This window comes from Acipenser ruthenus, chromosome 4 (assembly GCF_902713425.1).
Source record: "Acipenser ruthenus chromosome 4, fAciRut3.2 maternal haplotype, whole genome shotgun sequence".
Taxonomy (NCBI): Eukaryota; Metazoa; Chordata; class Actinopteri; order Acipenseriformes; family Acipenseridae; genus Acipenser; species Acipenser ruthenus.
In genome coordinates, this window is record NC_081192.1 from 34,628,230 (window position 1) to 34,651,871 (window position 23,642).

At 38.0% G+C, this 23,642-nt stretch overlaps 1 protein-coding gene across 5 annotated transcripts in view; it reads right to left on the bottom strand.

Moving 5' to 3' along the window:
- The window catches only part of LOC117399482 (nuclear factor of activated T-cells, cytoplasmic 1-like), a 117,606-nt gene that overhangs the window by 19,381 nt on the left and 74,583 nt on the right, over nt 1–23,642 (bottom strand). For 3 of the 5 annotated variants that reach the window (XM_059022318.1, XM_059022317.1, XM_033998695.3), the window contains one exon: nt 14,632–15,303. In XM_059022318.1, the coding sequence (XP_058878301.1) occupies nt 14,632–15,303 (672 nt within the window). The remainder of the gene's footprint in view (nt 1–14,631; nt 15,304–23,642) is intronic. The other 2 variants (XM_034920139.2, XM_034920156.2) reach the window with 2 other exon arrangements.

A 23,642-nucleotide genomic window follows, 5' to 3' on the forward strand; every position in this document is an offset into this window, starting at 1 on the left:
TGACTCAAAACAATCTCTCTGGTTAACAGCTGGTTACTGGCTGCCAATAAACACCCACTCTTAAAACCATATGTTGTTTTCTGAAGTGTTTCAATCACTTGACAAAATGTAAGGTAAATGTTATGAAAGCTACTTTAAACATTTCACAAGCAATTCTTTCTTCGAAAAAAAGTTTTTTGTTTTTTTTTTACCCCAAAATGCTATTAGAATCTTAATAATGACGGTGCCCTATTGTCAAAGTACCAAACACAAATCCTGTTATTACACTTTGTCACAAAGACGGCTGCAGTGGGTGACGTCAGACCAGAAACAGGAAGTAACACACAGAGACTTGGGGTTTTGATGAAGAGCATTGAATAATTAAACAGAACAGAAAATAAAAGGTTTGAACACAAAACACACAGGACACGGCACATTCACCACATACAAAAGAGATAAACAAAATGGACTATACAGACAAAACACGGTGAGCAGATTTAACTACTTATTATTTTTACAATTATTACCTCCGTCTCCTATCCCGTTCTCCACTCACCGAACACACCACCCAGAGTGAGTGAAAACATGCTGCTTTTATGCAGTTGTACCGAGACTCGATTGCTAGTCAATCATTCAATTGGAATCTCGGTACAACTGCACGTGAATTAATTAAAGTGCACTTTCCCATGTTCACATACTAATACTTTAAATGCACGTGATGTGATGTGCCATCCTCGTGCCTAAATACAAATATACAATTTAAATCACATGTGCTGCACACACCCATTTATATCCCGTGTACCAACTATAATATACCAACATTAACACATGCAACATACAACATATAACACACAAATGCACACAGGGGCGGGCACATTGCCACACACTTGTAATGCATTTGTTTGACAGTCAAGCTTGTTTGCATATTTGCTTACTTGGAAAGCAATTTGATTGTCCAAAGAATCATTTTGCTTTTTAGTTTGAATAAAAAATAATATTTTTTTATTCTAAAGAGTTTTGATTTTGAGAAATGTTGGGTTTCTTAGTTTTTGAAAACCCAATCAGACTGATCCTTTTCAGCTTTTAAGCTGCTACATGGGTCTTTGGGGAACTGACAAAATGAACCAGCCCTCAGAACAGGAAACCACGAAGATCTCAAGCTTTTTGTCTACTTTGAATAAAACTATGACATGATTTCCACCAGACGCAGAATCGCTTGAGTGAGCAATTTTGAACATGTGGATACCACAATTTTACTTAAATTAAACTTTTTATAAAAATAATAGATTAATTTAGCTTCTTTATACAGAAATTTACCAAATCATTTCTGCTATTGCATGCTTTTATAGACTTCTATGGACAACACTTTTTTTTTCTTTTACTTTTTGGGCCCAAAGAGGAATAAAACAATTATGGAGATAAAAAAATTAAAATAAAAAAGCAATAAACAACTGCAGTCTTTCTACCTTGGGGTTTGATCTCATCAGCAGTTAGAAGCTAAACAAGGCATGGGCCTGGCTAGTATTTGGATTTGGATGGGAAAATCAGATGCTGCAGGAAGTGGTGTAGGTGGCTCAGTAGGGATCACACTTTTTTCTGGCCCAGGACTCATTGTCTATTCATGGTGTTGGGTAGGGTTTTTGCCTAGCGCCTTCTGAAACTCTGCCTGACTTCAGTCAGTTCCTTACCCTATCATAAGCACCAAAAACATTAAAAACAAACACAAAATAATCTTGTTTGTTCCAACTGTTTCTAGCATGAGCATGGGCAGCAGTGTGGAGTAGTGGTTAGGGCTCTGGACTCTTGACCGGAGGGTCATGGGTTCAAGCCCCAGTGGGGGGCACTGCTGCTGTACCCTTGAGCAAGGTACTTTACCTAGATTGCTCCAGTAAAAACCCAACTGTATAAATGGGTAATTGTATGTAAAAATAATATGATATCTTGTAACAATTGTAAGTCACCCTGGATAAGGGCGTCAGCTAAGAAATAAATAATAATAATAAATAAAATATCTTCAAGGGTTACAAATAAGTAAGACATTAAAATACTAATTACACAGTATTCCAAAGCATTCCAGGACCTTGGACTTTAAATTAATATAACTGATGGGTGGTATGCTTGCTAATGACCAGCTTCAGCAGTGGTTGGATGTAAAAGTCTGTTGAATTTGTTTTTATTTGGTGCTGAGGGAGCTTCAAGATTCCAGAATGATTGAATGCCCTTGAACAGCTGTACAGCCATGGAGGTATGTAGCAACCGCAGTCCTGGGCCAAGCAAGTTCACTGCATGCCAATATGCACATGGATAGGGGAAAAAGGCGACTGAAAAATTAATACCATGCATGATGATAAGTGGTGATGTAGAGTATGGCTGGGAAATCCCATATACAATAGGGGAGTTCTGCCACATGTAATTCAACAGTAATTTATGAATGCACTACTGTGCATCAGTCTCATTCCTGACGCCTCAAAGCAGCCACTTGAGAATGTACCTTGTTTTTAGGAACTGCATTAGTGGCTCGTTTCACTGCTGTTTTGGTCACTGCTCAACGCCCTTCCAAAGCGACAGCAGATAAATATCCAACCAACCAGGATTCCTGGTCAATGTACAGGCACTGTCTCAAATAACTTATCCCCTCAACTGGCTTTCCTCAGTCACTAACTGAAAGTGAAGGCTTGTCAAGTAAATAGAAAGTGACCAGAATGCTTATCTCACAGGAAGAAAAAACTTTTCTTTTTTTATTTTGTCAAATGTTTAACAATGTTTATCATACCATCTAGTTGTAGTTTCTACTGGATATGATATGTCTCATAAAACAAGATTATCATGGTGTGTAATTCTGGAGTTCAGTTTAATAACATAATTGCAGCTCTACTGTAGTTATGCTAAATTGATTGAATTCTCACGAGAGGCCTCGTTCTATTATGCTACAATAGTGGGTTGGCTGACAAACCTCATTACCCATAAAAAGATTGGTCTCATATGACTTGATACAACTCTTTTGCTGTGTAATCTAGGATTACCAAGCAAGGCAAAATATGGCAAGGAGATTCACATGCACTTTTGAAATGCTCTTTAATCACACCAAATTGTCTTTAAATATTCTTTTTTAAAGAATGTGCATCCTAAAAACATGCAACACACACCAAAAAAGAAGAAAAAGGTCATTGAATAATATATTATTACCTATATACTGTCCTTTTTAAAGTGGTTCAAAAAACTTTTTAAGTGTCCAAAGACTTATTTCAGTACACATTTGTATCACCTGCATTCATCATAAATACAATAGTTATAAACAGTTTTTTAGTTGATGCAAGAAAATGGAAACTTGGCACTCAACCAGGAAGAAGATTCAGTTTATATACTGTATTACCATTCGTCAGGATTATCCACAGACTACAGATGTTGGAGTTGCATCAAATCTGCTATATTTTCCTTGTCTGTTTATCAGGTTTCAATTTAGAATAAGCTAAACGTAAAGCAGATGAGCATGATCTCATTGTTAACTGCCAGTTCCATAAAGAAGTTGAGCTTCATCTTTTTAACCGCTACATGATGGTTAGTGGTTTGTAACTATGTCGTGGTAGATATACTTCATAAATATGCAATGCGTATTACTAAATGTTGTACTTATTATAACGCACATAACTCAACAGTGAGACAATGTAATAGCTCTGGTAGTGAAGTCAGAGACAGCCTCTCTACCCTATTACTGGCTGTTAAGTAATAACTACAAACTGCCAAGACATTGTGTGCTTATACTCCCCTCCCCCGCCACACACTTTTTAACCTTGTAAAATAAGTCAAAGACAGTGCATGTCAAGAGGTCAGGTGACGGGGAGACACATCTTCCCCAGCTTAGTCTCAGAACTGTGTCTGCCACATCATTTTCTCCATTCACATATTCTGGCAGTCATCAATAAGAGGAAATAGCTTCTCCGTACTGGGAGTCTGGCAAAGACAGACCAAAAAAAAAAAATAGTAGAAAAAACTTAAGTGCTCCTTCACTTCAGTGTTCAATTATATTCTACCCTTACTTATAATGTCAACAAAAGCATGATTTGTGTAAAAGTTGAAGGTATTTACATCTTGTTGATATACAGTAGTTTACGGGCCGGTGACAACCACTACTGTGAAGAAATGAGGGCTTTTAAAGGGCTGTTGCTTGTCTGAACACTGTGAAGGCAGGGAGCACTGCCTGGAGCAGCAAACAGCTTGGCTTTCCCTATCCTGCTGGCTATACCTTTCTCTATTGACATCCATCGCTATGGGATACATTTCACGGCACTAACAAATTTCATATGAGTTTATAATTTAAAAAAAAAAAAAAAAAGTTTTATCCCCCCCCCCCAAAAATGTTTACAGTTGATATCTAGTTTACTTGCGGAACACAAAGACAGGGAACATCTCTCATTCTTTATCTGTCGTGTGAAAGGAAGTTTGCATATTTTGACTGAAACGTTATAAAACTTGTTCGGCTGCTATGGTTTACCAGGTTTCAGGTTCTATTTTGCTGATAATGAAATGTTAATCCCAAAAAAACATGTTCTATTCATAGAGCAGAGAAGAATTTCTAATTCAGTTATGTTTAGTCAGGCTTAATGCATACAAACACTATTAAAATAGGTTGGTTACAGTTCCTAGCAGCGCAATGCAGACTTAATATGACACTACCCCACCATGCACTGTATTTTATTTTATTTTTATTTATTTACTTATTGCATTTATGTAGCGCTTTTAAGTATTAAGTATCGCAAAGCACTGTACAGTACATAGCAGAAAAAAATACATTTGTATAGCATGTCACACATACAACTGCCACAATCAAACCACTTAAATAACACATTTAAATCACAGTATACACATAATTAGGGCTTCTGATTTTTTCGGTTTTAACCGATAAAAACCGAAAAACAAAAACTGAAATCGGTGGATAGCCAACACCGGAAACCACTGGAACAACAGTGGAAATGGTTAATCAATTCATGTTAACTTCACCCCTTGTTTTTGTTGAGAAACTAAAATAATACTAATGGTAATTATACAGTACCATGGACCATTCATAAAGATTAGCCTGACAGGAGGGCAAATGATCAAAGCTATTTAGATCATTTATTTTTCTTCAGAAAAGAGAAACTCAGCCAATAATGTTACCAACCAGATAAAAACAACCAAAGATATATTTCAGCTATCCCGAACTGCTCTGTGCTCTTGAGGCAAGTATTGTTTCCTCTGACAGTAAACCTCAAACTGGTTAATTTATTAGAAACCTGTGCGTAGAATTGGAAGTTACACCTGTTCCAAGTTGTTATTTTTTATGTTTTGAGCCCTGTGTGCTCACTCAGCCTGCCCTGAGAATGCTTTACTATTCATTTTTGCTGAGACATGAATTAAACTTAATGTAGACAGAGAGAAGGGCAGTCATTGGAACAGTGTGCTCATTGAGTATTGTGTTCAGTATTTGTGGCCGTGAAAAGCAGTCTTAAGTTGTTTCTTATTCACTTTAGAACTGTAATGGTGTTATTTCCTTTAAGAATAAAATTGTACTAATGTAGACTTGTAATAAAAAAGCTTTATGAATCTACCCTTAGTTCTTCATAAAAAGAGGCCTTTTTTATATAATATCAAAACTTACCAAAAAAATTCAAGTTCCTGAGTCACTTTCACATTTCGGTTTCTGGTTTGTTTCAATGTAATTCAAAACTAGAGATTTACAGGAAATTTTGACCAAAAATTAGCATGTATACCAGAAACCACAAAGAAGTAATGCACTTTGTAATTGTTTGTATGGCTTATTTCAAGTGTTTCGAAAGTTCTAATCCAGATACAGAAAAGCGACAGTGCACCCTTAAATAACTGAGTTTGAAAAAATAAATAAAGACATACATTCAGAGTTGTTTGTAGTTAAAGAAGTCAGCACAAGAACATAACTGTAAATACATAAACGATTGCTCCTTAAAGATTACCAAGGGGTTCTCTCCAGTGGCTTCCTAGTGCACACAGAAGCATCTGCTCCACTGCACACGTGTTAGCTCCACCTCTGCAGCATTAATTCAAGTGGAACTTTTCTGGGAGCCAAGCGCCTCATAATTTACACAACGGTATCAAATAACCCCACAGTACCCCTGTGTAAGGTGATTGCGTAAAACCTGCAACCCGCCTTCCCAGCTTTTTTTTTTTTTTTTTTTTTTTTACAGTGACATAACCAAACACTGTCTCTGGAACACTGCAACTGTTTTTGATTTAAAACAGTGACTTCATTAGAAAGTTTAAAGTACAAAAAAATAATAATTAAAAAAACGTGGTTAACTTTTTAACATCTTTCTCTGTGCCTCGATGCAACCACTCATTATTTTCCGGAACCTATTTCCTGCCTTATCTGAGCTAACAGCAGCTGCGGGGGCCAGATAGAGGAGGGAGGAGCGGGCGCGCCTGATTGGAGGCACTCGCAGATGGGCAAGGAAAAAAAAAAGAAAAGCGGGACAGTCAAGAGGCGGCTGATAGCAGCTTACTGCGTCAGGTTGGGAGCTGGAAGTGATAGTGCTGTACTGTATGTAATCTGTGTTATTGTCTACCAGGAAAAATAAAAACAGCCAGGGGAATGGTAATCCTCAAACTGATTACTGCAGCTGGGTAAAAGATGGGTTTAATCGCAGTTCCTGCCCTACTCTAATAACTATTAACATTATTATCCCCATGTCCCCAGAGCCCAAGTTGTTTGGGTGTCACTACAGTGTTCTAGATGCAGAAAGATGCACATTTTTGTGCTGAAGCTGTTTTGTGCAGCAAAAGGTAAGTTTTTACTTAACCGTCTGGTTATTCTTACTACAAATGGTCAATCCAATTAATATACAAGATGTTTTTAAAATGTTATTATTAAAAAAATAAACTGCAATGTTTGGCCTCTTAATTCACCCTTAGGTAATGCTTATAAAGCAGTATAAAACTGTTATTGTAAAATAGATTGCATTATAATCCTCACTTCATAAAGCAAATAAAGAGAACACAAACATGGTCTATTTTAATGATCCAAACTCTGGCAGATCTTAAACTTTTATAAACCTACTTTTTTGCAGTTCTCTTTCCTTTGTATTTTTGCGATGGGTCAGAATGCGCTGGAGGGGTTAGTGGCACATGTATGCAGGCTATTGCTCCCAACATGCAGGGAAAACCAGAAATGTCACAGAAATTTGTTTTCAAGGTCTGTAAGTACACCCTGACTTTAGTGAAAATTAGGTATTCGAAAATGCATTGAGAACAACTGGCAATGTATGAGACAAAGTGGACTGGGAAATGCCAGCAACAATTGCGAGTGTTTAAAACGTGCTTTCAAAAGTTCTGAACAAATTGATGCAATTGTAAGTGCCGCAATTGTCTGCAGCTTTAGTACATCTCATTATAATATTTGTGAACCCTCATCTGCACTATCTCCGGCCCCTTTTTCCGAATTTATGCAGGAACGCCCATAATTACATATTTCTCTAAGGTTGAACCGCAAAGAAAAACTGCTGCCGCAAAGCATTCCCTAAAAAGTCGCTAACAGCTTTGCGCATGTTTAGTACATTTCACCCTAGACTTCCGACTCGTTTGCAACTGGTTTGCTAATATTGCGACAGACGCAACACTTTAGTACATCTTCCCCAAAGTGTGGATTGTGCACTGAATAGCAAAACTGGTATATTTTGGTATAATATGTATTTATGGTATAGTGTCTATATTGTTCATTGATGGGCCATGTCTTTGGTGCACGGTGTGTGGTGAGTCCAGATCACTCTGGCCCATCCCCACCGCCCCAGTGGCGCTTGGCCAATTGTGCGCCGCCCCCTGGGAGCTCCCGTCTACGGTCGGCAATAGAATAGCCTGGACTCGAACCGACGACCTCCAGGCTATAGGGCGCATCCTGCACTCCACTTGGAGTGCCTTTACCAGATGACCCACTCGGGAGCCCCCTGACACTCTTTTCTGAGGGCCTACGAACTTCCATTCTGTAATATATTTATTTTCTGTTAATATTTATTATATATAGTGACTGGCTTTGCAATACCTTTTTGTGTAAGTACAACTCATCCACATCTGTTGTATATTCATTGATTATTCTGGTAGTCTTAATGGTGCAGTAAGCCCTTGTTAATCCTTTGGGGGGCCCTGCAGACTGATTTTTGTTTTCAGACACATTTTCAAAACCCCCCAAAGGCCTAAGTGCATTCTTTTGTACATTTATGCTCTGGCAAGTTCATAGAGTTCTCTAGGAAAAAGGGGAGTTCAGCATCTTACAGAAGAATAAAAAATAATCTATATTAATTTTAAAATCATAAATTATAAAGCCATTTGCTTATGAGAACCTGTCAATAACCAGCAAGCAACTTATAGCCCCTGGTACATTACCATCTGTAGTACTTGACATGAGTCTTTGAGAAGACAACCAGAAGAATGCATGCTTGTCTGCACCAATTAGATTTTGGTGATGGATCTCCCATTGGAGATGAAACTTAAGGTCACAGGTTGAATGGTGTAAAAGCAATATTCTTACTGCTGTCTCAACAACATTTTTGAAATGGTCTACCACTTCCGAAGCTCTGAGTCCACCTCCATTAAAGTTCTGACCCTAATTAATTATTCCCCTTTCCCTAACTAATTGGTACCCACCACGCAAACCTCCAGCCCCCAAATGTTAAAGACTCAGCATGTTTTATCACAGTGTGTATGCTCTCAATCATCATTAGAAATGCAGAGGGCCTAGTCCCAGGCATGAAGCCAGATTAGCAAAACTTTCCATGAGGAAAGCCTTTTGTTTCCTCCAAAGGGGAAAGTGGTGGTGGTGGTGGTGGTAGTAGAGGGGGTTGTTTAGAAATTTTAGCTGTCTGGATTGTTAAATAGAGAGACAGAGAGAGAGAGGGTAGACTGCCTTCCTAAAACTGAACATTCAATCTGCCCGTGGCTCCAATTACATGTGGACTACCGAAAAACCAAGAGATCAGTCTGCTGTTTAAAAAAAAAAAATAAAAAAAAAAATAGAGGAAGACAGAATTATGGCAGCGCCAGACAAAACTAGAGGGATTTAAACCTAATCGTTGTAATTACTGTATGGAAGTCTTCTGTAAAAAGGAGAATACAATTCTGAGCAGAATAATTTTGTCTATTAAAGTTCCTTTTAAAAAGAGGTAGCCATTTGTGTTCTGCATATATTTTAACCTGGCTCTATTTTTTTTTTTTTTAATTTAGTCGTTGCCAATTATTTTTATTATTTTCTCCCAATTTGGAATGGCCAATTATTTATTACGGTCGGCTCACCGCTATCACCCCTGCGTTGACTCGGGAGGGCGAAGATGAACACACGCTGTCCTCCGAAGTGTGTGCCGTCAAGCCGACCGCTTTTTTTCACACTGCAGACTCACCATGCAGCCACCCAAGAGCTACAGTGTCGGAGGACAACGCAGCTCTCGGGGAGCTAGCAAGCCCGCAGGCGCCCGGACAGTCTACAGGGGTCGCTAGTGCGCGGTGAGCCGAGGACACCCTGACCGACCTAACCCTCCCTCCCCCGGGCGACACTCGGCCAATTGTGCGCCGCCCCTTGGGAGCTCCCATCCTCGATCGGCAAAGGAATAGCCTGGATTCGAACTCGCGACTTGCAGGCTATAGAGCGCATCCTGCACTCACGTGGAGCGCCTCCACTGGATGCGCCACTCGGGAGCCCCTGGCTCTATTTTAAAGGCTAAAGCATCAAATGTACTGTTAACAATTTCCATTCTTAAACTACTACAAGAATGGAACAGAAAATAGCTAATGCTAACATTTGTGTACATGTTACACTCTATAAACAAGGTATACTCGGGTATACTTGGCTAATACTGATCTATGCAGTGTAGTATGGTTTTTTTTTGTTATATAAAAATGAGCATTATACAAAAGCTGGAGCCTAAGGAAGCTCAGTCAAGGGTGTTATACACAGTGGGTGGGTGTAGCAGGGCGGTAGAAAAACCCTGCACATATAAAGGAGGGCAGGGCAAAGCCCTGTATGTAAATGAAATGTATTGTAAATGTTGTATTGTGGTGAAATGTATTTAAAAGAATGGTTTGTGGGTTTATTTAAAATAGAAATGTATTGTTTGTTTGTTTATTTAGTTAAACGGGTGATGTTGTAGTGATATGATTTAAATGTGATGGCGAAAAAGTCGTGTTTGTTATTGTTTGGCAGCATGGCACTAAACCTTGTGCAGAAGGTGACCATCTCCCGAGTTAATTAAGTGATTAATTTGTTGCTAATCGGGAGATGGTCACCAATATATATCGAACTCGCGGTATAGTAACGACAGCTTTAGTAGCAAGTGATTTTCAAACGAAATTTGTTAGTAAAATCAAACCATTAATGCTTTGAAATTGAGTCGATGAGGTTGTTAGTTAATGCATTTCTCATTAAAATGCTTAATTATCGCAGGTCACATGCATCACTTTCTGTCTCAACGACTAGATAATGGGAACTTGTTAATCAAAATGCATGTGTGACAAAGAGAGAAAGAATCTAAGCTGCAAATCTCCCTCCAGATCAGAAAGGGCATTGTGTAAGGTGGACGGTATGCTTCCCCTTAGATTGGTCAACTCAACGGTAGGTGAAAAAACAGAAGTTGGCCATCTTGGCGAAAGAGCGTAGTGGCGAGTACACAAAAGGAATCCCTTGCAATCGGCTACGGGGCAGGCAGTGATTGGAGAAACCATGGCGCCGGGCTGATTGCAGGGAGGAGTTGGGTAGTACCAAGGGGACGCGGTTATGTGAGTACATCCCCTTACAATGAGACAGTACGAACCAGCTGGAGCCTGTATTTTGTATTTGTTTTGTTGTGTTGCAGAGGAGTAACGCAGATCAGGAGCAGCAGCCATGGAGCCAGCTCACCATCACGATTCACCGCTTCACTGCACAGTATAGCACAGTGACTGACAGACACTCTCACCACAATCACAGAGCACAGTTTCATGCACGGAGGATTGTGGTCATCGGAGTGTTTATACTGTTTTTTGTGTTTTGGATTCCCCTATACCATTGCTGGTATAGGGGCTATCTGCTTTTGTTTTATGGTTTTTTGGAGCAAACCTATTGTGTGACTCATTCACTACCCACCACTCACCGCCCTGTCAAAGCATGTTAACGAGATCAAGAAGAAATTAATGAAAGCATAATTTCACTGTTATGGAAACTACTAGCGTACAGGGAGACAGCTTTCCCACCAGCAAGCAGCAGCCAAATGGAAATACAAAATAATGTGAATATCTATTTTGTGTATAATTTATGAACTTCATTCAAAATTGTGCATTTTGTCATCTAGAATGTACATTTATTTAAGAACATAAGAACATAAGAAAGTTTACAAACGAGAGGAGGCCATTCGGCCCATCTTGCTCGTTTGGTTGTTAGTAGCTTATTGATCCCAGAATCTCATCAAGCAGCTTCTTGAATGATCCCATGGTGTCAGCTTCAACAATAATTTAGAACTCTTCACATATAAAATGCTGATTTATGATTATCTGGTGTGTGGGTAAAAACTGGATGGCACAGATTTAACAAACATAAATAAATAAATAAAATAAACCCCACTAGTCATTTACCCTCATTGACACAGCTTACTATATACAACTCTTTTAATGTGCATTTTGGAATCTTTTTTTGGTTAAAAAGAAAGAAACTGTCCTCCGAAGCGTGTGCCGTCAGCCGACCGCTTCTTTTCACTCTGCAGGCCTGCCATGCAGCTAACCCAGAGCTATGGCGTCGGAGGACAGCTCAGCTCTGGACAGTTTACAGGCAAGCCCACAGGCGCCCTCCCCCCCCGGGATGTGCTCGGCCATGGTCGGCAGTGGAATAGTCTGGACTCGAACCGGCAACCTCCAGGCTATAGGGCGCATTCTGCACTCCATGCGGAGCGTCCCTACCAGATGCGCCACTCGGAAGCCCCTAGTATGCTGTTTTCTGTACCAAGAATTCATTATTTACTTTAAGGTTTTTATTTGTAAAATTCCAATAAAATCTACAGTACAGGTCAGTTGTCATATAATGTATATATCCAGAGTTCAGATAGGCTACAGTTGCATTGATCATTTCTGTAACAATACACTAGGTGCAAATAACGGTATATCATTTTAGCAATACAACACACATTCCATAAGTTAACAAATGATTAACACAAGTGAATAAATCTAATTCATAACCACAAGTATAGAAAAGGCTTAAATATATGTATAATTACAAATATTGAATTATCCAGGTAGTTTGTAAGAAATTAACCCTGGTCCTGGGATGGAAATACATTTTATGACCTGTTACGCATGGCCGATTGCAGGCCAGCCAAGGAGTTTTTATCAATCAGTAGTGACCAAGGCACCCAGATGTAAAAAAACCCCCAAACAAATTGCAGACAGGAACTATTAAACAATACACTGCACTATTGGGCAGTGTTTATCGGTCTATTTAGGAGAACCACAGTTTGTGCCCATTGCTTTCTCACATTATGAACTGCATTATTACCTGCCCCCCTTGTGTTGTAGATATTTGTAATCTTTTTTAATTCAGGAATAAAGATTTGTTTGCCTGTAATCTAATGCTTTCTTGACAGGGAGGTTGTTTCCCATTGGCTCCAATTGAAAACAATATTGAACAGGTTTACCTGCTGTTAAATAGCAGTATTTTAGCTAAATATTTCAGTTAAGATTTTCCAACAAGACTGTCACCAGTATATTTGTGATAGTTAATATTTCAAAAGCTGAGTAAAAAAAAAGGTAGAGCTGATCAATCATGTAATAAATCTGACTGAGGGACATTCAAAAGGAGAGCTCCTGTCTTGTATGGTTTTCCTTATTATGTCAGCTGCAAAATGATGAAAAGCTGTCAGGTCATACATCATGAATGGTAACTTATTATTGTTAACCTCCAATGATCAGACCAACTCCAGCTTCTGTCATTTTGCTAACAGCCAGATTCCTTAACTGAACAAAGGAAGTCTATCACAGTATTTTATCGTAGACAGAGTTCCTTTTTTTTCTTTGTCTGGGACCAGTTACATGTTTTACATGTAGACATTTGAAAGCCGCTTCCTTTTCTGTAATATATTGAGGCTACATTTTATTTTTTTACTTGAGGGAGCTCATGTATCCCATTAACTCTAAGAAACTCTGCTCTATTGGGACATTTAGTGGTGAGTGCTAAATCACAGTCCAATGATGTCACATAATCACATTTCAGAAGATCCCTTACTAACATATAACTAATAAATCTAGAGGAAAACCCACGTCTGATTACTTTTTCATATTACATTGAGGTCAGAATGGGAATGCCTAATTTGGAAGATACATTTGGACGTATGCAGTTACCACCACATACTTACAAAGGCTCAGGAACCATCCAAGAAGCCTTATTTAAAAATGAGATGACACAAGTATAACTTTTATTGCGGTCAGCTAGAGGCAGGCCAGACTGAAAGTCTGTGATTCCAACAGTGCTCAAATGGCATATCCATGGTACAAAATTGGTCACTAATCATGACAAGCACATCTGGCTTACAATGGAAAATGTTGTGTTTTTTGTGCCTGTTTTAATTATGATCAGTAGATGTCACACACAGTATAGACATTTGCTTTCAGAGTTGCTGCTAATCAAGACTGCTACTGTTGAATCAAGAGGTAGGTAGATCTACTAAGGCAAAAGATACAATTCGCAGCCTTGGGGTAGTGTCACTATGTAAAGCACCTACTGTACATTGATGGCAATAAAGGCAACAGGTATACCACAGTACAAAAAAAATATTCCAAGAGAAAACTATTTCAAACTGGCTTGGCAGTATACACTGATGTAAAAAAAAAAGTGTATGTAAGCTCTCATGCAATTTCAGCATCCTCTGTGTTGGGATTGCAGTTGGTCAATTAATTCACTTACAGGCACACCCACGAATTATCATTTACTCTCTAAAAAGTGTGTCAAGTTTTCAACATTTTGTCATACAATAGATTCAATTTTCTACTTGAAAGATGCTCACAGAATAATGACAGATGTGCAGACAGCAAACATGTTAAAAGATAGAGGCTTTGTGATGTCAGCATGCTTTGAAGTCTGTACTGGGTTGTGGGGGTATCAGGACTGTCGGATTATGCAGGGTTTCTATACACTGGTCAAAATGGCTGGCACCACCTGCAACTGGGTTTTATACAACAGGAACCATTATTTATGCAGCAATATTATGTCCCCTTTTTTCTAGCCATGTAAACACAGCTTTTCCCCATCAGCTTTTGCAAACATGTACTTGTTTAGTAGACACCTGAACAGCAGTGGACTGTCAACTTTATGACTACCACCATACAGCAACACACAACAGGCAGTTACTTTAGAGAGCCTAATAAACCTCACAAGCCTGTAATTGAGCAGCCCTTACCAAATGCGTAACCTTTTGATCTTTCATATTAGACAGTAGGAAATGATTCCCCATTGTTTTGTTTCCTTCAAAAGGCCCTAATGTAAACTTGACATTATTTGAGCACGTATGCGTGTGCCACTGTTTCTTTTTCTTTCTTTCTGATCTTGTTTTGCTACTTTTCTCATTACAAGGTGAGGTGGCACACCAGTACGGACGGATGCTTGGAGGCAATTTAAAACTCATTATGTTGTTTTCCACTTACCATCGTCTAAGTACATCTGGTCCAGCTCTTGGGGCTCCTGCTTGACAATGACAGGCAATGAGGTCTGACTATTCTCTTCCTGCACGAGCGGTAGTGACCCCGACTGGTTTGTGGGAGACCCATTTTGCTGAGCTTTCTTCAGCTGAAGAGGTTGCTGCCCCATCGGCACGGAGGGGTGAGGTGGGCTGTAGGTCTGCACATAAAGTGGCTCCTGGGCGGCAGAGGGAACCAGGGAAGAAGAGGGACTATTGGGATAGAGTGTTTGTTGGTAACCATGGGAACAGTTACTGCTCAGATGCTGACTCACCTGGGACTGCAGCATGATGAGAGATGATTGGTCAGGGGAGTTGGGCACTTCCTGGATTGTGGGGACACCCGCTGTGGGCTGCTGGAGACTGGCTAGCTGACTGTGACCAGTGTTGGCGTTACATTTGGTGTAGGTGGAAGGGGAGAGGTCATGCAGCTTAGGACTTGAGTTGGAGGTGGGTGAAGAGGATGACATCACAATGTTTCTCTGCTGGTAGGAAGGGAAGCTGGCCACCAGACAGGAGCCAGGATCCGGAGGCATCATGGAGGTCAGGACTTGCTGGTTGTAGTAAGATTTGGATAGTGTGCTTAGTCCGGAAGCTATGGACTCGTAGTCATCAGTAGGTTCTGTTTTTATTATTGGAACTGGTTGAAAAAAAAAAAGAAAAAAGAAAAAATAGAATAAACATACATTACGAATTAATGTGACTGAGTGGGCCTGTGGCTAGGATACCCTCAGCAAAACAAACAACTTCTTGAATAAGACTCTGTGTTCTGGTTGCCTCGCTCTCCCACCCAGAAAAGTAAAAAAAAAAAGAAATGCATGACTCATCAGTGCAAGAAAGCTCACAGCTGGTTCTAATATTGAAAAGGCCTATTTACTTTGGATTCTGCGCCTGCACTAATGTCCTATAAAAAAAACATATTTTAAAATATTTTGTTGCAGTAGGAGCCTTAGACCCAAGGGCTCCACAATTTAAAACAAATGATTTGCTTTCAAAATGCAAAAGGATTCAACTGCAGAAATTGGAAATAAAGCAGTGCAGATGTTACATTTAATAAATTAATAGTGGAAGAGATTGTTGCCATTTTACACTGTCATTTAGAATGCCATAAGCCACACTTTTTTGCAAAAGCAAGAAACACACATTTTATATTCTACACATTCATGTTTTTCTTTGAGAACATTTGAGTTTCACATAACTCTGTCACAACTTATATACTTTTCCTTTTATCCTTAACAAGATAACTTTTCATTCTCAAAGAATCACAAAGAAGAATAGATTACTGCAGTTCCTTTTTAACACAAAATCTAAAAGATCAATTGGATTCATTCCTCTTATCAGAATGATATACTATCAAGGTTGTTCTTAATACATGTTTACCACAGCATGCTTTCTGGTAGCAGCAGATCTTCCTAGCAGTGAAAGCACTGACAGAATTTATGAAGGATATTTGGAAGTTTGAAGTATTTTTTTTTTTTTTTATCAAAGATTAAATTTAAGATTTAATTAAATAATAGATGACTACTGAAGCAGATCCATTTAAGACAATTAAATTATACCTTAGATTTACAGAGGGGACTGAAATTGGGCAGCTGATTTCAGTGGTATTTAAAAAAAAAAAGTCATCATTAAAAAGAAAACTGTGGTAAAACAGTTGACATTCAATTTCAAAATAATATGATTGTAATAAAAAAACACACATCACTGTCCCTGGGGAGCCACAGATGACTCCAACTGGCATATGTGTAAAGAGAAAGCGCATTGACTTTCTCTGTAAGAAAAGCTCCTCAATTACATCACTTTGTCACCGGTTGGCAATGTGCATTGTGAAAGAACCTTCAAACATGCAATTGTAAATACATATTTGTGTGGTATTATGGGAAAAATAGCACAAGAAATCTTCTTTTTGAAAGCAGAAAATAATAAAGTCTATCAAACTTGTAAAACAGTTCAAAACAAACTTTTTCAGTCTGTTTTTATGAATTAAATAAAGTTTTATATTGATGAAACTCTTCTGGGCTGCAACAACAGTCTATAAAATCAAAACAGACTTTCTTATAACTAATAAGTTAATGCTTTGTGAATCGATAATCTCAGGCTGGGAGTACAGGACAAGCTGTATTAGTCCAAATTCAGACAAGATCTAATCTTTCAGTATTAAACTTTTAGGCAGTATTTAAAAAAGAACACAGTAAAACAAGTTAAAGCATTAAGAACCTTTATTGTAAAACACAGATACACGTATATAACACACAAATTATATTCAAGACAGCCTATATGTTTTTCTCCAGACAATGGAAATGTCTAAAAAAACTGAATATGTATTCCCTTTAACCCTGTACATCACTGTGATGCCCTGAGGAAACAAACACCACATCATTCATAATATATGAAAAAAAAAAGTTTTAAACATATTATTAAAATAATAATAATAAAAAAAGCCATGCAGTACTAGAGGGTCAACATTTTTCATATGTACACTGACCAGCATTTGGACATTGCACACAGTGCCACCTGTGGCTAATTGTTGTAACTGCAGCCTGTTTAACATGGCAGAAAGTATTTGACTACTATAATTTATGAAAGCAGATCAAAGAGAAGGTCAAATTTTAATTTTCCGCACACCCCGACCGGACAACCTTTATCTCGGCATCGGTCTGCTCACATGCAAGTTAACCTATCTAATTATAATGAATGAGTATCTTGTTTCCTGTGGGCCCCAGTGACTGGCAGTGGGCAAAAGTTGCACAATTACAAACATACACAATCTGTCATACAAAATGAAATATAAGAGCACACATATGTATAAAGAGCAATGCACCGAGATGAAAAACAGCAGCAGTTCAAAAATCAATTTAAAAAGATTTAAACATTTTAAGTGAAACAACATTGAGCAGGTGGGCACAGATCCAGGGCGAAGGAGTTTACAAATAGGAACATTAGCCCATAATGCTTTATTATTTATTTATTTTTAAATGCTACCAACAGGCGAGCTTTCCAACATTTGGTTGCAATTTTGGGGCCTGCTCCAAAAAGAAAGAAAAAAAAGAAGTTCAGGTTATACTGGGGAACCACTGCTGTTCACGTTCTCAGTAAATAAAGTGTTTATAGGCAGGCCAATCATACCATACCAATCACAAGGATTTTCGGTCTGGGACCAGCTTGCATATTTTTCTATTGTAATCTAAACTACCTTCATTGCCAATGAATAGACAACTTCAATCTACAAACAGGTATGTCATATACTAAATAGCCTGCACCTTAAATTCAGTTACATGATAGCTTGATGCACAGTATGAGGTATATTTACAGTAATCTGTATGTACTGTATATACTGTAGTAAAATGTTAAATGTTAGCTGGGCTGCACCACCTTCTTCATAACACATCACTTTGTGTTGTTATCCTATAGCGTGACCCTCACAGATTATCACAAAATCTATATCGTAGATGCCCGCTCAGAATCTTGGATTTCATATAGTAAGGGTGCTGAATTATTTTTAAGGCAATCCAGGATGATTAAAATAAATTAAAAATGGTAGAAAAGCTTTTTGCAATTACCTGTTTGATAGGTGACCTTCAGATTTTGACACTTAACTTTCGTTTGTTGTCAGTTATCGATCAGGAAATGCCTGCTGACCAGGCTTTTGTTGCATATTGCCACAGTTTCGAATGAAACAGAAACAGAATTGTCATACAGCCTTAAAATGTTAAACAAATTCCTTTATGCCACTTTTCTTTTAGTTTGCATTTTAAATTCATGTGAATGTAGCATAAGTTGTGGATTTGGAACTGAAAATCAACGGGGTTCAAAATGTCCAAATTGAAGGTATCTAGAGGTGGGTGGTAATCCTCCAAATTGCAGAAGAGATTGTTGTCAATGAATTATACTGCTAGGGAAATACTGAATAATGAACAGGAACAAAAATGTGATATTGAACATATTGTCAATCGTTACCTTTGCGTAATGTGATGATTACAGACTCGATTATATACGACTGATGATGGAACTGGCCATCTTTCACCACTCCCATAACTGGACGCTTGCCAAAGCTCTATGGTTGAGGTCAGCCCCCTTTGCTAAATATTATCGGCTAATCTTATATAAAAAAAAAAAAAAAAAAGCAAGGCCACCTTTCCTCTCTCCTCCAACTTCCCCATTCCTTCCTTCCTGGTCCTCCATCACCTGGCCTTTGTTGACTTCTCACTGCTCTTAAAGGTGGTACCTCAACTGAAGACTGCTCCTTCTAGACTGGACGGTAGACCCTGGGCCCAACTGCCTAACCATTCTTTGCTACTTTCTATTCATCTATCAAAGCTGTGCCTAAGTGTTTAATCTACAAGTACAATCGTGTAAACCGAGCACTGCCAGAGCAAGAGACCCAACACACACACAGATTAGCCAGGCCCAGGATTACTTCTTTAGACAGCTCATTTGTAACTGTTTAAATAACTTTATCTATTTAAATCATGTTCCACTTGCAATATTTCAACAGTGATTATGATGCAACCTAGCTGAAAATAGCTAGTGTTCCTATTTTTATATCAGACTTTAGAGGAAGTATATTTATCAGTACGTAAACACCCTATACAATGCAAAATGAGTGGGAGTGCAAACGTTTGCTCTAGTCATAATAAGCCGACACATGTTTTTGTGTTTATTAATAGCAGCGGTAGAATAAGCATTTTTCCATTATTAAGAGTATGGGCGTGAGTGAATGACAAACAGTGTGGCAAAAGAAGACTCTTTGATCTGCTCTATAATGAGTACTTTTCACTAGCATTAGTAAAACATTAAGGGTCAAGTTGACTTCTTTAATAAAACTACAAATAATACACTTCTGGTCTATTTCAAAACACGCTACTACTATTTCAGAATACATTTTGTATGCTTTTGCTTCCTCTCTAATGTACTTTAATCTTCTTTTGACTAACATGGCAGATAAGCATTGAAAGCATTGAAACTGTCATTTGTGTCATTCAAATTTGTTTCAGTGGTCAGTTACTAATATTTCTTGTTCATAAAATTCAAACTGCTGTTGTTTAAATTAATAGAACAAGACCCACCCTGGTATTTTACATATATACATAAAATCTGTCACTGTTACGATCAAATGAATAGACTCTGGTAATGCATAAGACAATTGTAATAGTAATATCAAACTGTTGTGCATTAATTTAACTGATTTGCTTTGTTAGCTAGTTTTTATAGCACATGATTCCACTGCTAGTATTGTACTTTTGATACAATATAAAAAATGCTCATTTTATTTTATCCTTATTAAAAAGCATGTTTATTATAATCAATAATATTTTGACACCCTTTCCTTGGCCCAGAAAATGAAAGGCTGTGCAGTTCTTCTTAAAGAAAAAAAAAAAAAAAACCATGATAAACAACAGAGACCTATCAGCTATTAAAATCACAAATTCACAGAACAATAACCGTTTTACTAGAATAATCTGAGGCAAGCAGCGGCAGTGCTGACAGAGCTGTGGGCTTTCACTGGAAATGCATTTACGTCACATCTGTCTGATTTGGAACTGAACTGCCTCGCAAATGAGAAGTCCCAACGGCAGGCCCCGGGAACATTTTAATTCTACAGAATGTTATCCAGGCCCACAGAAAATCTGGCTTTACAATATTTACCTTATGTGCCCTTTCAAACAACAGTTTTAAATATAAATGAATACAGCACTTTTTAATAGTACTGGAGCACAGCTTGATTCTGGGACAAGCAAAGATTAAAGAGAATTTTTATATAAGCCTTTTCATCAGGTGTTAGGTGACAGTAAACAACTGAAACAGCTCTGGCAGTGTGTCATAGTTCTTCGTAACACTGATAATTGCAAAATACTGTCAAATCTCAGGTTTTAATAAACAAACAAATAAATAACTAAAGGTCAAAGACAGGCTGGAAAAGGGGTGAAAAGGCCACATACATGATTGTGTACATTTACTGCATCACTTCACTTCATTAATTTCCTTTTCTTATTCATGTTTATTTTATCTTTGGTATCTACTTCTTTTTGAATGACCACTTCATGCCAATTTATTTGAGCAGATTCACTGTACTAAGTGACAGGGCAATAAGCACAATTAGCTAAGTGTTAATAAAGTGGTTCAGAAGAAAAAGTCATGCCTTCTAACACTACATCTAATATGCATCCCTAGATATATATATATATATATATATATATATATATATATATATATATATATATATATATATATATATATATAAAATAAACAGACTGCAGAATGAATTGCAGTTCATGACCTACATAAACTAGCAGTGTCTGAGGTTTAGATAAATTGGTATAAATGTCACATGTATTTGGCTACACTCTGGTTCTAGAAGTTGTTATTATTATTATTATTAATTTCTTAGCTGACGCCCTTATCCAGGGCGACTTACAATTGTTACAAGATATCACATTATTTTTACATACAATTACCCATTTATACAGTTGTATTTTTTACTGGAACAAGATAGGTAAAGTACCTTGCTCAAGGGTACAGCAGCAGTGTCCCCACCGGGGATTGAACCCACGACCCTCCGGTCAAGAGTCCAGAGCCCTAACCACTACTCCACACTGCTGCCCTTGTTGTAAATAACCTCAACGTGTAATGCTTGCTTTTCTGTCTAACCTAATTACTGCTTACAGTATATCTAGGAAAATGTTGCTTTCAATGAAGATTTATCAGAAGACCTAATCAGAATCACAAAACACATATCAAAAAAAGGTCCAGTAAATCGGATATTTCGCAACTGGTTGTTCCTGGGTTCAAATCCTACCTCAGTAACTGACTCACTGAACAACCTGACACTGGCCAAGTAACTAGTCCCTTGAACAAGAAAAATACACATGTAATTAAAGTGTAATTATAGTTTGAAAATATAATACAGTGTTATCCAAAAAGGTATTGTATCATACTGAAGTCAATTCATCCACATATATAAAATCAAATCAAATCAAAGTTTATTTATATAGCACCCTTCATACAGGTGTATCTCAAAGCACTTTACAGGACACCAATATTGTCAGATTTATAAAAACAAAACAAACAAACAAACAAACAAACATATCAGATGAAAAAATATATAAAAATACAAAGTACTACATATCAAACATTAATATATATATTATAAAAATGCCAGCTCAAATAAGCATGTTTTTAATCTGGTTTTAAAAACAGATAGAGTCTCAGCTTCCCTCACATGTGCTGGCAGCTCATTCCAAAGTTTGGGGGCCCTATAACAAAAGGCCCTTCCTCCCCATTTAACATACTTTATTTTAGGGATTACCAGCAATTCCATATTCAGGGATCTAAGGTTACAATTGGGGATATATGGGGTAAGCAGTTCTCCTAAATAGGTCGGTGCCAAATTATTTAGAGCCTTATAAGTTAATAACAGTATTTTAAAATCAACTCTAAAATTTACAGGAATCCAATGCAAAGAAGCCAACACTGGGGCGATATGTTCCCTTTTTTTTGGTTTTAGTCAAGATTCTAGCAGCAGCATTTTCAACCAGTTGTAAACGAGACAATAAACAGTTTGGGATGCCAGAAAATAACGCATTGCAATAATCAATTCTGGAGGATACAAAGGCATGTACTAGTCTTTCAACGTCAGATGTAGAGACTATAGGTCTAAGTTTTGCAATACTTCTCAGATGATAAGAAGACGATTTTGTAATCTTTTTGATATACTGTAGTTAATTATTTTATTTGTTCTGTTGTTACTGCTATGGTTCTTCTGTTCTTTCCTTCCAACACTTGGCAGTATAAGTAGAAGTGTTATGAATGTAGTCAATCTTGTCAAGGAACCCAACTTTGCCCATAAAAGCAAAGCATTCCTCGAATTGACTTGAGCATCAGGGTACTGCTGCCAGCGAGAAAATCAGTCCAGGACAACTGTGCAGAAAGATTTTTTTCACTTTCCGTATCACAGGGAAATAAAGAGCTGTAACATCCTGCTTGACAGTAGAGCTTCCTGTTTTAAAAGTCTGGGGATTCTCCAAGCAGAGCCATGACTGTTTATCTTCAGACAGCCTATCAATTACATATGCTTGACAATGATCAAGACGGAACTGTATTCAGATCATTCAGATGTGACATTTCCTTAAGCAGGCAGCGAAGTGGTATATTTGGCCATCAGGTGGTGCGATGCACAACATTGCATAATTGCTGTTGTGTCATCTGGCAGGGGTTAATTTGTAAATGAAAGGTAGATAGTGTAGTGCTACTTACATGAAAGTGTGCATTATCTGTCCGCACTGTAGCCATACCACTGTCTGGTAAAGATTGATTTTATATATGATAAAGTGACCTGTCATGCAGTGACTAATTGCAATGCTGTCTGGACCTTTTCTTGAGACAAAACAGTTAAAAACAGTTTAAGCTAAGATGCCTGCAGAGGATTCTGACTTCTGAAAAGCATCAATCAATAAGCCCAATTAGTGAGCATGCATAGGATACATTGAGGATGCATATATATATATATATATATATATATATATATATATATATATATATATAGGTAGTGAACAAAAAAATGGAAACACCAATGTAAAGTCACTTAATAGGGCATTGGGCCACTATGGTATCCCTCTCTGTGGAGTTCTCGGCGGACCGTTTTTGATGAAACTGGCTGCTCGCGCCCCAGGTTGAAATTTGCAGTCAATTGATCTGCAGTTGCTCGCCTGTTTTGCCTTGCACTTTGAATTAATGCATGGATATCACAATCCTGGATTATGCGCTTCCGCCCACTGTTGCCCTTTGCTGATGATGTCTTTCCCTCGGAGTTCCATACCGACATCACCTTAGACACCGTTGCTCGTGAAACATCAGCAAGTTGAGCTGTCTTGGTCACTGAAGCTCCTGCCAAATGCACCCCAACAATCACCCCTCTTTCAAAGACACTGAAGTCTCCTCTTGCAGCCATGCTAGCCATAATTATATTTTTATACATGACCC